This window comes from Carassius auratus, chromosome 3, assembly GCF_003368295.1.
Source record: "Carassius auratus strain Wakin chromosome 3, ASM336829v1, whole genome shotgun sequence".
In the NCBI taxonomy this organism is placed as follows: domain Eukaryota; kingdom Metazoa; phylum Chordata; class Actinopteri; order Cypriniformes; family Cyprinidae; genus Carassius; species Carassius auratus.
The window spans coordinates 13,564,132-13,580,301 of NC_039245.1; the positions used below are offsets into that span (position 1 = coordinate 13,564,132).

The 16,170-nt window shown below is 42.1% G+C and overlaps 1 protein-coding gene across 1 annotated transcript; it reads right to left on the reverse strand.

Moving 5' to 3' along the window:
* Positions 1-4,218: 4,218 nt before the first annotated feature.
* Positions 4,219-13,479, reverse strand: LOC113048781 (alpha-2-macroglobulin-like). Its single transcript, XM_026210633.1, has 34 exons — positions 13,231-13,479; positions 11,337-11,520; positions 11,110-11,266; positions 10,937-10,989; positions 10,779-10,799; positions 10,508-10,670; positions 10,344-10,428; positions 10,171-10,276; positions 9,971-10,088; positions 9,775-9,884; positions 9,529-9,699; positions 9,229-9,456; positions 8,939-9,151; positions 8,715-8,864; positions 8,358-8,495; positions 8,194-8,272; positions 7,835-7,994; positions 7,523-7,748; positions 7,323-7,446; positions 7,132-7,253; positions 6,997-7,048; positions 6,823-6,906; positions 6,564-6,740; positions 6,356-6,431; positions 6,116-6,272; positions 5,963-6,037; positions 5,703-5,865; positions 5,450-5,634; positions 5,161-5,379; positions 4,972-5,087; positions 4,781-4,862; positions 4,581-4,664; positions 4,399-4,504; positions 4,219-4,314 (listed from the first exon to the last, which is right to left on the reverse strand). The coding sequence occupies exons 1-34, from the start codon at positions 13,371-13,373 to the stop codon at positions 4,274-4,276; spliced, it is 4,368 nt and encodes a 1,455-aa protein (XP_026066418.1). The 5' UTR covers positions 13,374-13,479; the 3' UTR covers positions 4,219-4,273.
* Positions 13,480-16,170: the final 2,691 nt, after the last annotated feature.

Genomic DNA, 16,170 nt, shown 5'->3' on the forward strand with positions numbered 1-16,170 from the left:
AACCTTTAACAAACTCCACAGTCACTCTCAATCAGCTGCACTGTTGGCAGCGATATTTAAACACACTTAATTGGAGGAATTCATTTATTAGCTGATTGACTGATTGAACCAGTTAATTTGCAAAATGATTCACTGTCATGCTGTTGACGCCTGCTGATCAAAACTGTATTTCAGTACAAGAACTGGCCAAACATGCATCAAATGCCTTTTACAGCCAATTGAAAACATTGTTTTGATTGTTTACTTTTAAAATACAATTTACAAATCATCAAATACTAGGGGTGTGCTCTCAAAAATTATAATAAACAACACAAATATTCCCTTAAAGTGGAAGTGAAACAGTCAATTTTATTATTAAGTGAACTGATTTCTACTTTAACATTAATTTAATTTATCCTTTATCTTTTTTTATAATTGAAAAAGGCCCAACAAAGGTTGTACTTCCTTCGCCAGCTGAGGAAGTTTAACCTGCCACAGGAGCTGCTGAAACAGTTCTACTCAGCCGTCATTGAGTCTGTACTGTGTACTTCAATAACTGTCTGGTTTGGTTCAGCAACAAAATCAGACATCAGAAGACTACAGAGAACTGTTCGGACTGCCGAAAGGATTATTGGTGCTCCTCTACCCACCCTTCAAGAACTGTATACATCCAGAGTGAGGAAAAGGGCTCAGAAAATCACTCTGGATCCCTCACATCCAAGTCACCTCATCTTTGAACTTTTGCCATCTGGCCAGCGCCTCAGAGCCGCAAATACAAGAACAGCAAGGCACAAGAACAGTTTCTTCCCCCAGGCAATCTACCTCATGAACAGTTAAATGTTCCCTACTTATGCTTATGCAAAAAAAATTTGCAATATTCTCATACATATTTGTTACCCCTCCATCCTAGTACATCCCTGCATCTTATTCAATCCTATTACATTATCATTTATAGCACAATTGTTTATACCCTTATTTATTTGCCAAATTATTATTATTTTTTTTTTTGTCTGTGTGTTGTTGTCTCTGTGTACTGGAAGCCTATGTCACTAAAACAAATTCCTTGTATGCGCAAGCATACTTGGCAATAAAGCTCTTTCGGATTTCTGATTTTCTGATTTCTGATGATGAGAAACAAGAGACCAAACAATGCAGATGAGCTGAAGACCACTGTCAAAGAAACCTGGGCTTCCAAACCACCTCAGCAGTGCCACAAACTGATCACCTCCAGGTCACGCGGAATTGAGGCAAGGATTAAAGCAAAAGGAGCCCCTAGCAAGATGTACGGTAAATGAACATACTTTCCAGATGGCCAACAATTCACAAAAAAATATTTGTAATTTTTTTTTATTGGTCTTATGAAGTATTCTACTTTGTTGAGATTGTGAATTGGTTTGTTTTGTGGGATTAGATTAGATTCAACTTTATTGTCACAGCACATGTAAGGTACAAGGCAACGAAATGCTGTTATCATCTAACCAGAAGTGCAATAAGCAGTAAGTACAGAATATACAAGGTCTACAATATGTACAATAACTATACAGAGGGTATATATGTATCAGATGGTAGAGTTCATCACTAATCTTTTGGTCCTTGTCCGGTGGCTCCTGAAGCACCTCCCGGAGGGCAGGAGGTTAAACAGTCCATGGTCAGGGTGAGAGGAGTCCTTGAGAATGCTGCGAGCTCGAAGTAAACAGTGTTTCCTCTGGATGTCCTCAATAGCAGGAAGTAGTGTCCCTGTAATGCGTTGGGCAGTTTTCACCACCCTCTGCAGTACCTTGCAGTCAGCCACTGAGCAGTTCCCATACCAGACTGTGATGCAACTGGTCAGGATGCTCTCGATCGCACACCGGTAAAAGTTCACCAGGATGGCTGAAGACTGCGGGTCTTCTTCAGTGTCCTGAGGAAGAAGAGGCACTGGTGAGCCTTCTTGACCAAGCTGGAGGTTTTTGTGGTCCAGGACAGGTCCTCCGAGAACCAGTTCTTCCAGGAACTTGAAGCTGGAGACATGTTCAGAAACCATCCCATTAATGTGCATGGGGTCATGCATGCTTCCTTTCTTCTTCCTGAAGTCAACAATGACCTCCTTAGTCTTATTGGTGTTAGAGAGCAGGTTATTGTCAGCGCACCATGTGGACAGGTTCTGTACCTCTTCCCTGTAGGCAGTCTCATCGTTGTCACTGATGAGGCCGATCACCGTGGTGTCAATTGCAAACTTAATGATGGAGATGGATCACTGCACAGGCTTGCAGTCGTGGGTGTAAAGGGAGTAAGGGAATGGGCTTAGCACACAACCCTGTGGTACGCCAGTGTTAAGTGTGATGGTGGTGGAGTGGTTGTGGCCTGACCGAACATGCTGAGGCCTGTTGGTCAGAAAGTCCATAATCCAGTTGCAGAGGGAGGTGTTAATGTCCAGGTCTCCAAGTTTTGTGGCCAGCTTGGAGGGAATGAAGGTGTTAAATGCTGAACTGTCAAGTCAACAAACAACATCCTAACATGTGTTGTTATTGTCCAGGTGTGTGAGTGCAGAGTACAGCACTGTGCATACTGCATCCTTTGTGCTCCTATTTCTGCGGTAGGCAAACTGGTGTGGGTCCAGTGTGGGTGTGAGACAGTCTTTGTGGTGTGCTGTGCTTGGACCAATCACTCAAAGCATTTCATAACGATGGGTGTGAGTGCTACGGAGAGATAGTCAGTCATTCAGGCACATTGGGGAGGAGTGTTTTGGTAATGGCACAATGGATGTGGACTTAAAACATGTTGGCACGGTTGCTTGTGTGATGGACATGTTGAAAACGTCTGTGAAGACCCCTGAAAGCTGCTCTGCACATGCCCTAAGCACAAGTCCAGGAATGCCGTCCGGGCCATCAGCCTTGCATGCATTGATCCGGCTCAATGCATTGTGGACATCTGTGGAGGTGAATTTGAGGTTGGTGATCTGCTGAGTGTGTAATTTTGGTGGCCGTCTCCTTGCTGTCGCTGTTGAAGCGAGCATAAATGTAATTTAGCTCGTTAAGGAAGGAGACGTCCATGACCGTTGGAGTGGAGTGGCTTGACTTGTAGTCACTGATGATCTGGATGCCCTGCCACATGCGTCGGGGGTCAGAGTTGGAAAAGTGTTCCTCTACCTTCAGCTTGTAGCAATATTTTGTCTTTTTGATGCCCCTATTCAGGTTATCCCTGGATTTACTGTAGGCCTGAGCATCATCTGACCTGAAGGCAGTGTTGTGGGTTTTCAGCAGAAGTCACACCTCCTTGTTCATCCATGGCTTCTGATTAGGGTATGTTTTTATCTGTTGTAACAGAGTCTGCTCCAGTTGGCCACACGTTTGGTCCTCACATGGTTGATGAGAGGTGAATACTTAGTGAGAAACAAAGAAAGGTGAGCAGTCTGTCCGAGGTGAGAGGAGGGTTGCAGTGTAAGCTCCATCAATGTTTGTGTAAACATGATCCAAAGTTTTGTCTCCTCTGGTGTGTCTGGAAACATGGTGATGGAATCTGTCTTTAATTTGCAGTGATTAAGATCACCCGCGACAATAGAAGCAGCCTCCGGGTGAGCAGTCTGTGGTTTACTAATGGCTGCATGAAGTTCGTTCAAAGCAAGTTTGGCATTATCAAATGTGACTCCGAGTAAGACAATTATATTTACAATGCAATAAATATAGGCTAAAAATAAGATATTCACCTTAGCAAAACTGCATAAATTAGATTTTAATTGTTTAAAACATTTGAAATACTATTCGGCCAGTGGAAAGGAAGGAGACAAACTATATTCTAAAATATCTCAGAACTATTTAAAAACTTTAGGGATTTTATTTGTATACATTAAAAAAAAAAAACACACGCATTTATAGTCCATATCCTTAGTGTCTTAAACCTTTAATGGTGTTAAATATGGTGTCATGTGTATGGGAATGTGCATTGAAATATGCATAACCTCACTTGCATAGTAAAACTAGGCATTGTAAAAGCTCCATATATGGGGACTTCGGGATGGTGAACATGCACAATCCTCCTGTAACTGGGATTTATAAAAGGGATTTTTGGCAGGTTCTGGTGCACACGCAAAATCTAGCTCTTGTGCCTACGTACACTTTTAGGATGAAATCTACAGAGTTTATAAATGAGATCCCAGGCACCTTGAGTAAGTCAAGTAGTTACAAATAGAGACTCTTATCAAGGGTTTGGAACTTCCTGCTTAACATTTGTCATAGATAAGGAACAAGAGGTAACAAGGACTGATGGAATAAAAGCGGTTTTATTTCATGGATTCCGTAACCAGCACGGAAACAGATCAAGGACAAGGAGACATGTAGGTAGTCTCAAATGAATCACCTGAAAAAGGGAACAGAAAAAGTGTTGTTTTGTGTTCAACCAAGAATTCAGCCAGGGCAAAGCATTATCAGGATGAAAGCATACTTGGCTGATAGTAGTCATAAACACGGATGACAGCTGGCTTGAGATTTTTCACTACAAGAATCGGTTTCAGCAGCAGACTGTAAGTCATAGGGACACCTTTGGAAATCTGCAAGACAGAACAGAGGAACACACAGAACATAAATACAGCATCTAGAGAATATACCCAGTGTACACGGTCTCACCTCTTTCAGATACACTAGGACATGGTCCTCGCCAGAATCAACCCGCTCCACTATCGGGTCAAACAAGTCGGGCAGAGGTCCTAGCTGTATTTGGGGGGGGGGGGGGGGGCGGTTACACACACACACACACTTTGATAATACAACTGTAGCAGCTTTAAGCATCTTAGAAATTTCCAAGTTGTCTTAGAACACATACGAACCAGTGTTGTATCAGCAGTAAAGCCTGACAGGAGCTTAATGTCCACTATAACCATGTTAGTGCTAGCTTTTGGGCCATTGTATCTGAATGAAGGTGGAGGATAAATGGGGTTAAGTTAATGGTAGCAATAAAACAGCTTCCAAGTTTAAGATCCAAACTAAAAATCTTTTTATGACACAAAGCGGTTCTTACTTCACAGTTATGTTCACCATGATATTGGCTCCTTGGCAGTCTCCAGTCACCTTCACTTCAACACTCAGCGTTTTGGCAACTAGAATAGGAGTTGGGATGTTGTAGAAACATGCAACCTACAGTATGAACGCAGAGGAACTGGATTAAGATGGGCAGAAGAGAATCTGAACCCAAAGTGAAGATGCAGACCTGCACAGACACGCAATTGGAGCCCTTCACTTCAACACTATATTTGCCAGGAATGTTCTTTAGTGGCTTCTCCTGATACAGCAGCCTGTTGTCCTGATTCACATCAAAGTTATACACCTCTCCTGCCACAGATGGCTGTACAGTAACAGTGCTGGAGCCCTCCAGGCTGAACACTTCAGCGGCGTACAGAGACAGAGCATGAAGAGCCACCACAGTGTCCTAAAAATAAACACCAGATTAAAACTCCCCTCAGACATCATTTGTGCTCCTGTTTGGTGTGCGGTCTCACCTGGGTGGAGGAAAAGCCTCCATAAGGATTCTGCTGGGCCACAAGCCAGTTGACAATGCGGTTAGCATACCCCAGATCAGTGGTCGTGAGAGGCTGTACAGAGAGAACCGCTAGCAGCACATACGAGCTGATCTCCACCGCCAGAGTGTCACCAGATGACGTCTGAGACCAGTGGAGCTTGTTGCCTTAGGACGAGAGAGGACAGAAAGTTGATGCCAAAGAACCTGAACGTCAAGAGACTAGTGAACCTCACCTTCAGAAATAGCAACGTTGTTCAAGGCAGTTAAAAGCTGTGCTCGAGTGCTGGTCTCTCCAGCCAGACTGAAGGTGTAGGCAAGCAGAGCAGTGGCGTACGTGTTTCCCAGGTTCCCAACGACGGGCCTCAAGCAAGATCGAGCATTGGTGATGACCGGATCCTGAAGAGAGAGGGAAAAATAAAAACGCTTCATACAACACCCCCCCCAAAAAAGGTAATCTCTCCAGTAGTTGTATGAGCTAATTGCAGGTTTTTACCGTGATGGGGACACTTAGTTCAAGCAGTGATGCTGTAATGTAGGCGGTCATCGTCACACGGTCACCAACCCCACCCTACAATACACCAGTATACAGAGTTAAGCCTCAGACCTCACATCTATTGCTTACAGTATTTTAAGAAACATAACACACCTTCATTTCATTGTGGTACAGAGTTCCCTGCTGTATGAAGCAGCCATCTGAACCCTGCTTGCCGATCAACCAATCCTTTGCACTCTGCAGTACATGTGGATCAATGAAAATAAACTGCCTCGCCAGACCAAAAGATCTCAGGACAAAGGTGGTCAGCCTGGCCATGGAGAAGTTGTGACAAACAGAACTTACAAACCACTGGTGCCACATTATACACAAGACTAGAACAGCACAACGCACCATGTGTTCGATTCATCGTTACCAAATGTGCTGTATGAACCATCACTGTGCCTGTAGTTCAGTTGTCCTTGGTATCCTGCTCAAGTCAAACCACATGGAAATTGGTCAGTAAGGGTGATGGTCTGATACAAGTCAATGGGAAGAGCAGGACTAAACCTCCTTGTAATCAAGTCTACAACACTTTAAAGGTGGATCTGATCATCTATACCACTGTGAAGGTAGCCCGTGGCAGTCTGTCGAATGGCTTCTGTGAGTTGCCCTGTGGTTTCCAGGTAAAGCAGGATGTAAATATTAGGAGCAAGAACAATCATATTCTGTTCTCCACAGCCATATGGCAGCTTTAATAACCGGTCCAGATTCTTCAGGGCACGACCCATTATGTCCCCTTCAAGAGAGAAAACAAAACCTACATCAGAAAATTCTGCCAAACTTCACATGTCAGTTTCGGCGCAGTTAAAATGCTTTACCAAGGACTGAAACCGAACATCTGGCTGATCCCTGAACCACATCTGCTGGAAATGTCAGAAGCACATCTTCAGAAAGCGTGTTTCCTGCAGACCAAACACAATGGAATAGCTTTGAGTGTCAGGCTAAAGGTTTGCTGTACAAGTATGCATTTGGAAATAAAGTGCAAGACCCACCCTTTGGACAGAGTAACCAACTCTGGGAGTTTGTCCTTTCAACTCCTTCAGGCTATAAAACAGCAATAAAAAAATAAGACTAGTAAAGCAACATGAGCTCCATGATCAAACTCCTGAGACCTGCTAAACACTTACCAGAATAAGTAGACTTTGAGTGACTTCATCAATGCGTCCCCTTGTTGGCACAGTCACAACCTCACTGCCACATAGAGTCTGGGATTGTTCAGCTGAAGCACTGACAGTCACATTAACAGGTCCTGCAATAGCAGACAGGAAATGAGCAACACCTCATACAAAAACTCAGGGAGACAGAGTCCAATACTGACCGAGTACAGAAGCCGTGAACACCCATTTAAAGGTCTTTCTCCCATTGGCACAGAGACAGGATGAGTATGGCTCATTAAGTGGTTTAAGAGTAAAGGCCAAGGAAGAAGCTGGAGTCACTTTAACCTGGGAAAACAAACACCATGTGGAGTGAAAGCACAAGACCTTCTATACAGATCCATTATATAAATAAAACCCAGACCACGATGCACTTGGACAGGTAGTTGAAGACTGTGGCCTTCAGCTCAAAAGACTCTCCACGGATGATGGAGTAAGGCAGGGAGAGCTCCAGGAAGAAGGGCTGGAAGACCGTCAGCTGAACCGGAGGAGCCAAGCCAAAGCCTTTGGAGGACACACAGAATGCCTCCGTCTCCCATGTGGTGATGGTGTCAGGAACCTTGAGGGGTACTCGTGTGGATCCAGTTTCACTGAAAGACAGCAGGAGAAGAATAAAGGGAATGGTAGTAGTAAGAACTGTTGGTCAGTGGCTTTAGATGGAATAATATTCACTAACTCCACTTGAGCAAGCTGCCAGATCCAGGTTTCTGGAAAGTAAGTCCTGACAGTCACTTCAAAAGAGCGCTGGGCTCCAGCAGTTTCTGCTTGCAGAGGGATAGCAGCCGGAGCCGGAGCAAAAGCCCGACCCTGAGCCACTCCATAAAACCTTCCGATGGCTAAAAAGAGCAATTAAGCAGAAGTTCTTGTTTTCTGTGTGCCCTTTAGTTCTGTAGCTATGAAGGACTTAAACCACCCACCTTTTTTGAATTCATTAGATAAAAACAAAAATTTACTAAATCCACAAAGATCAAGGAATAACCTCCCAGAAGTCAAGAAATCACTTAAGGAAAGAACAGCCCATCTGTATAGATCTACCTTCACGGAAGCCGTATTGATATTCTTGGCACCGAAGGGCTAATGCAGCAATGTTGGTTGTGATCTTTATTCCCACGCTCTGTCAGAGTAACAAGTCAAATCATGAAAGACATATGCGCGAGTGTAGTATTCAGTAAACTACATAGTTAAGAGTTGTCTTCTACCTTGAAGGTGGTGTAGGCTTGACTTATAACAATAGATTGACTGGGTCGAAAACGTATACGGGGTTGAAAACCTATACACTCTGGTTCATCCTCCACACTGTATGGGTAAACTGACTGCATCGGGAGCAAGTCAAACACCTGGGACCACGAAACAATGTTTAATACAGTGCATGGACATGAAATTTATCGTTTACTAAAACTGCTATAAATGACAAATCACATCATGTAGTATCGTAGGTTAGTCTAACAGATCCAGTCAGCATAAATCAAATTCTTACATTTAAAAGATAACCAACCCCCCACCCCCAAAAAAAAAAAAAAAAAAAAAAAAAAAAAAAAAACACCACACACGTATACCATTTTAGGACTCAGACGTCTTCCTGGCTCCATGATCCGAACACTCTGATCAACAGCACTGAGGCCACACAGGGATCCTGCTTGAGCAGACACAGTCAAAGAGTTTTCTTCACCAGGAACAGCTGTAGCTGGAGAAAACTGCAGAGACACCTGGAACAAGAAGCCAATACACTTAGGATACACCACTGCTTCCATGAAGTGAAAGATGCTAGTACTCATCATACCTGGTTTTGGAAACACATTTCGGTGTCAAACGCTGCACTAGCAGCAACCACATTCTCACTGGGCAGAACACAGAAGGCCAGAATCTGCACTACTGGAGCCATATCAACACCGACAGACAGCTGGAACGACACTGTGCCACTTGTGACCGTATCAGAAGCCCTTGAGGTGATCTTTTTAAATCCATGGAGAACAATCACTCCTCTGGATAAGACCTGATAGAAGAAACCAGTGCATAAGTGATGGACAGACTACTGAATTTGGGAAAAATAAATAAAACTTGTCCACTCACCATATAGATGATGTCAACACTGTAGCCACCAGATTCTCCAACAAATGCATACTTCACGGTTATGGGAACCACAGCATCACACTTAAGTGGTTGCTCAAGCTTTACTATACTCAGTTCACTAATCGTTGGGTTGCTGGAAGAACCAAGCTGGAGAAGCTGAACAGCTCTAGTATCTGTAGCGAAGTATGCTGACTTGAAACTATAAACAATGGCTGGAGTTGCACTTGCCTGGAGAACAAAATTAATTTAGGTTCACGCAAAAGTCTTGATTGATTTTTACATTTAAAAAACAAATCTTACCACCAGATTCAGAGCGGCTTTAGCAAGCTTAACAGTGTTTAAGGAGAACTTGGCCACTCCTTTCTGATTTGTGGTCAGATTCAGCAGCAGTTTCTTGGGCCAGCTGTTACCATCCAGCAGATACACCGCTTTGTTCGCGATTGGAGTCCCATTGAAGTGACACACTGAGATCTGCTGGGAAAGACTGAATTTCAGAAAGGGAACCAATGTGAAGCCTTCTGCAATGAGGGATGATCTTTTACTTGCCTTTCCACTAATCACTTCTCCAGGTTCATAGTAATCTGGGAGGTCCAAAAATTTGACCTTGCCGACTTCAAATGTAATGGCCACAGTTGTGGCTTTTGAGATCACTACATCTGAGGAAAGACAGAGGAACAATAGTGCACCAAACAAACAAGTCAATTTCCTCAGACTTATTTTAACCAGTGGCAAGTGTTCTCACCTGTTCCCTCCTCAGTGACATTCACAATAACAGAAAATAAATCTTGTAAATGCTCAGATTTTGGCTTGAAAAACTCTGACGTACTGATAGTAAGGGAGGCACAGCCAGTGTCGTCCATCTGGTTGCAGAGCAAATATGGTCACATTCAGGTCAAGCAAAAAGCACAAGAATAGTCCTCTGCTGCAAGGCAGGAGTCACACCTTAGTGGTTTTATTCAGGCACTGACGGGTCAACTTAGACACAACATATGGATCACGACACACTTGCACCAACGCTTGACCAGGTACAGGCTGCCCATACGTGTATCTGGAAACAGCACAAGAAACAAGATCAAAAACCATCAAGTCACTAGACAAGAACATAAGTCACTCACTTGGCACAAGCCTCAACGGTCAGTCCCACATCTGCAATGCTGTACATCGGTGGTGCATTTATGGTCACATCAAACTTGGGCAAGACTAAACCAGAAACGAGACACTTTACATTAAGACCTCAGATCCATCGTTGAACAGTTGCATAGTGTACACAATGACTTACCATATTTTTTCACCTCAAAAACCTGTGAGGTCATTCTCTCACCAATAAAAGCTTTCAGTGTGTACATCCCAACCTGAGCTTCTGGGTTTAACTGGTGAGAAAGCCCCAATATCCACCCTGAGGTAACATTTGTCCACTGCCCAATCCGGTTTTTAGAGTTGTCCTAGAAAACGGTTAACAGCACAAAAAAAAAATAAAAAAAATAAACCCTGCAAAAACCAAGCATTTTAAGAAAAAAAAAAAACTGCTATATTCGAAGATTTGTTCTCACCTCTACTACCACCAAACTATACTGTAGGATACAAAAAAAAAAAAAAAAAATGTAATAAGGCATTTTAAACAAAGCTAATGTAGCGGCATCAATAGAAAAAAATATTGCATTAAACTTGCTCTTGTTCAGGTCACTCAATAAGAGAGCTCAGGCCTTACCATTTGATCAAGAGGCACAAATTTGGTATCCATTGTGACAACTCTGAAGTTAACTGCAAAATGAGACCAGAATAAATGCTCCCATTCTTTATGTAACACTTGAAGCCATCAGAACTTTTAGTGTAATGGGCTTTTTACAGCTGATATGCATTCAAACGCCATTTGTAGCTCACCCGTCTGTCCTGGATTGTAGATGGGTTTGTCTGTTTGAATGAAAGTCAAAGGCTGGTAACTTTTGAACATGACTTTGCTCTCTTCCTTCACTTTGAAGCCACCCCCATTAACTTCCACCTGAAGCTTCTGCACAGATTCTCCATCTACTTTAGGAGCCTGTAGAGAAATCCCCATTTAAATATGTACAACAAACCAGATGAGAAGTCAGCGTCTCCTGATGACAGACCTGGAAACTAAAGCAACGGTGAAATGCTATCCGAGAGCTCTGCTGCACAAGTTGAGTTACCACATTTTTCTCATCCAGCAGAGAAATGGTCATTGTGAGTTTCTCTTGGGGTTTCAGAAGACTTGCACACAATTTGGCTTCAGAACCAGACTCAATCACTCCAGGAAACATCACTATGAATAACCTGTGAAAACATTTCAGGTTCAAAAGGTCAGAACATGATTGAACGGTCACAGGAAGTGGCTGCCATATTTAAGAGAGTCAAGAACATAAGAGCACGTTCAGAAATATGCCAACAATAAGGAATAAGACCCAAAGCATAAGAATTCACCACAAATTATCTTAAAATATCTTTGGATCCTATTAAACGAAAGTAACTCTTACCATAAGGTGGAGTGGGGGAAATTTTTTTTTTTTTTTTTTTAAATGTTTTCCAGAATGGTTACGAAAACTCTGGACATTTCATACTTCAAGTTAAACTTGTACCAGTGGGGCATTTTGTCCAATAGGTAACGTATGCTCCCATAGGTGGGGTAAAGTTCCCAGTCTGACTAAGCAGTTTGTTTTATACATTTAGAGCCAGTGGCAGAGCTAGGTGCTACAGGTTTTTACTATTCCCTGTATGGATCAGAGTTTATGCACATTAAAATAATCTACATTAGTACCACAGACTTGCTCCATGCACATTCAACAGTCTCCACCTACATTATCATTCACCCAATCACTCCCAACAAAAACCTGACCACCCAGGCTCGCATTTCTGACTGACATGTAACTGGCCAACCAGAGATTTAGAAGAAGTTGCATCAGCTGCTTTAGGCGTCTACAACTAGTGTATAACTAATACAGATTGTCTTTTTTTTTAATTCGGTTATTTGCTAGAGCATGGTCAATGTGAAGCAACAAAGACTTAATGTTGGATCTTCCTACAACAAGCATATTTAACAAATATTGCTACAAGTGTGACTGCATCATAATTGCGGTTAATAATGTTCATTGTCTGGCTGACGCAGTCTTGTATTAATTTTTCTGAAAAATCCTGTCATATGCGCACAAACTGACAGTCACCACTTAGAAGCTACTATTTACTATTGTAGAAACAATTTTCTGTAAAGTTGCTTTGTATTGTAAAAAAAGCGCTATACAAATAAACTTGGAGATTTCGAGTGATCATATGAACCATTCGGCCAGCATGGCCTGTGGCAGACTTTGTGTCAGGGCAGCAGTTCGATGAACAAGAAATAAATATTAAGGATTTAAAAATAGAGACAAGATTGTCTGTCTTTGCTCCATTTCTGCAAAGCAGATGGCTCCACACAAAACCCATGTGGAGCGTTTCTGCAGCAACACAGATGTTTCCTTACTGAATGAATTTGCCTTTATGAACAAATCAGGAGAGTCGATGACTTCTTTCCTGAATTAAAGAGTCATTCTAAAAGTAAATTAAAAAAAATAAATAAATAAAAAAAAAACTTAAATGACTTAAGTGGCTTGCTGCTACCTACTGTTAATTTGGGTTTCTCATTTAAAATGCGTCACTGTATTTTCCGTCACTTATTTCTATATTGCGGTTTTTAAATATTTAAAACAAGTCAACATTATTCAATTTGTAATTGCAGTGTAAATTATTTTACAATTAGGGGGAAAAAAAAAACACAGAACCCTGCTTATTTAAATCAAGGTTATACTTGTCTTTTCTTCAAATCACTTGTTTTTCAACAATTTTTTTCCAGGCAATGCAAGTTAAATCCATCCATCTGTCCGTGTATATTAGGAAGCATTATCCCATGTATTTTGACACATCGAGGTCTCTGGAACTCAAACAGCATAGCGGGTCTATATTAGACATAACGATGCCTCTGTTCACTTCAAAGCAGTTTCATAGTCTACTTACGGCCCTGATTTCTGTTCTACAACCTCCGACGGCGGCTCTGTTCTCGGTCTCTGAACAGCAGGGATCACCCTCATTCTCCGTGCATCAACGGCAAAGAAAAGTAGGACTAAAACGAGTCCTTTCCTAAAATCCATCACAAACATGAAGAGCGATCATCCAAATCTAAACCGAAATACTAAACAGAAAACCTCTTCTGTTCAACTCAACAGTCGTTCAGTTGGCTGCACTGTTACTGGTTTTATCTTAACGCTCTTAGCCTAATAATAATAATTGGAACAGGCTGATTTCAGGCAATTGAAGCGCCTTTAGGGCGGAGATAGAGCTCCGGTAATTAATCAAGCTCGCACTCACTCCGCACATTACAATCTCACGCCAAATACCAGATTCTACAAGTTATGTTTAACAGCCATAACAAAGAAGAAGAAGAAAGAAGAAGAAGAATAGTTTCTACACCTATCCCGAGAGAGGCACATCTTGCTTAAAACTGGACGCTCAAAACTGTGCTCTTGCGCTAGAATTTGTTTTCGCTCTTAGATGAAATGCTGTCAAAAAGTTATCATATAATCAAAATTGACTTCTGGTCGATGGTTGAGACTGGGAGTGAACTGCACCTGGAATTTTTCAACAGTCAACTATTATGCTTCATGCAGCTGCGCAATTCAATAATATGAATCATATAGCTAATATTTATTAAAAAAAAAAAAACCCTGGTTTGCAAATTTGGCCGTTTAACCACGTTTCACAGCAAGCAGTAGGCTTGTCAAAATCTACATTAAACCTGGTCCGTGTCCAAGTGTTGGGAAGACAACTTTTTTCAAGTAACTAAACACATTACTTTTTAATGTACAAATATCTGGGTTACTTTTTCAGATAAGTAACGCCATGTATATATACATTTAATAAACATATTAAGAATTTTAAAAACCAAATGCACTTATTTATCAAGTAGAGGTCTCTGAAGGAAAGTAATGGGAGTTACAAGATCAAGGTGTTTTTACACCATGATACCTGATTGGTTGATGAAATAGTGACGTTAGGTTTAGGGGTGGGGTTGGGTAAGGGGCAGGGGCGGCGTTAGGGGTGGGCTAAGGGGGCTGGAGCCCCGAATGTTTTCAGTAAAGCCCCGAATGTTTTTGTTACCACCATGCCATCAATGAGTTTTCATGCCCAATAAAGTAATTTATATTAGAATTTAAATAAATACAAGTAAATAAATATCTCTCGATTCTCACGTCCACAGTGTCTGTAAATTTACCCAAGTAAGTTTCGCGTTGTCATTCACACCCGACGAAAACCGCCCACTGAGTCTAGTGCTTATGACTGACATGTAAACTGGCCAACCATCGATGAGCCTCTGTACGATCCAGCCAATGAAATGAGATCTTTTTGAGGCAGACGGTTTGTTGGCGTGTAGTATTTTACTAGATCAATTTATTTGAAAATTAAAATGGATATGCAAAATTCATCTTCTTCTTCTTCAAAAAGGAAGAACCAAAGACCACCCCCCCCCCCAAGCCAAAACACTTGAACGCCAAGATAAGAGCTTCAGGTATCTGTAACTTTTAATCTTAGTAGTATATTTATTTTTCGGTTTTAAATTGTGTCTGATTTAACGTTACATTTTGAACATCTAACAGTTAACGGTTGCGCAGCACGGTCTTTAGGACACACACACACACCGCTCCAAACTCCCGAACTGATTCAAATGATTTGCGATCCCCAAACTGACTCAAATGATTCGCGATCCCGCTAAGAACTCCCGAGCTGATTCAAATGATTTTCGATTCCCAAACTGACTCAAATGATTCGCGATCCCGCTCCAACTCCCAAACTGGAGTCAGATGACTCAAATAATTCGCGATCCCGCTACGAACTCCCGAAAATGATTTGCGATCCCCAAACTGACTCAAGTGATTCGCGATCCCGCTACGAACTCCCAAACTGACTCAAATGATTCGCGATCCCGATACGAACTCCCGAACTGACTCAAATGATTCGCGATCTCCAAATTGACTCAAATGATTCGCGATGCCGCTACGAACTCCCGAACTGATTCAACTGATGCGCGATCCCCAAATTGACTCAAACGATTCGCGATCCCGCTCCGAACTCCTGAACTGACTCAAATGATTCGCGATCCAGCTCCGAACTCCCGAACTGACTCAAATGATTCGCGATCCCGCTCCGAACTCCCGAACTGACTCAAATGATTTGCGATCCCAATAATACACATAATGCAAGTGTGCACATCGAGAGAAATAAACAGCAGATGTTCATAACAACTTCTTTAACTTGAGCAAACGCTGCTAATACATGTATTTGTTAATAAAGTAAATAAAACGAAAACATTAATGTTTTAATGCTTCTGAATAAAAATAAACGATCCACTCGAAAGTCTCTGCTCATCATGACAGGACCTGGATCAGTGAGCTGCGTCTCGGGCCGATGACGTCACTTCCATGGAGGCATGTTGTACACGCCACTGTCCATTGACTTCGCCCCCACGTCAAAACAGTGCCACAAAGAGAGACCTGCAGATAAGTAGAGCGCAAAGGGAAAACCCTGCTAACAACATTACGTAACTGTTACGTAACTGCGACGTAATCTGGTGACCAAAGTTTCGTCGTGGCGACGTAACTAGTTACGTCGTGGCAACCGGAAAAGTGAAAGGTGCGTATACGTCGCCACAACGTAACTTTGTGACGTTGCCAGTAAGTAACTGCGACGTCGTAGCAACGTCGCGGACCGGTGGTCGTGTGCTGGTAATCAGTTGGTCATTTTTTTATAATTATTCTATGGGCGGACATGCAGCAATTGAACCTAATTTATGTCCTCATATGCCCAAACTAATTTAAAAGTATGTTTCAGCAGCTGTGAATGATGAATACTCAAAATGAATTCAGTTAATTTATTTACAAGCAAATATGAACAATAATACAC

What these genes read in the sequence shown, in the direction of transcription:
- LOC113048781 (XM_026210633.1), bottom strand. Translation starts at nt 13,373, where the DNA reads ATGTTTGTGATGGATTTTAGGAAAGGACTCGTTTTAGTCCTACTTTTC. An exon ending in GTAGAACAGAAATCAGGGCC is followed by an intron (nt 11,521 to 13,230) that starts GTAAGTAGACTA and finishes ATGTTTTCACAG; the next exon opens with GTTATTCATAGTGATGTTTC. An exon ending in GAGAAGTGATTAGTGGAAAG is followed by an intron (nt 9,700 to 9,774) that starts GCAAGTAAAAGA and finishes CTTTCCCAGCAG; the next exon opens with ATCTCAGTGTGTCACTTCAA.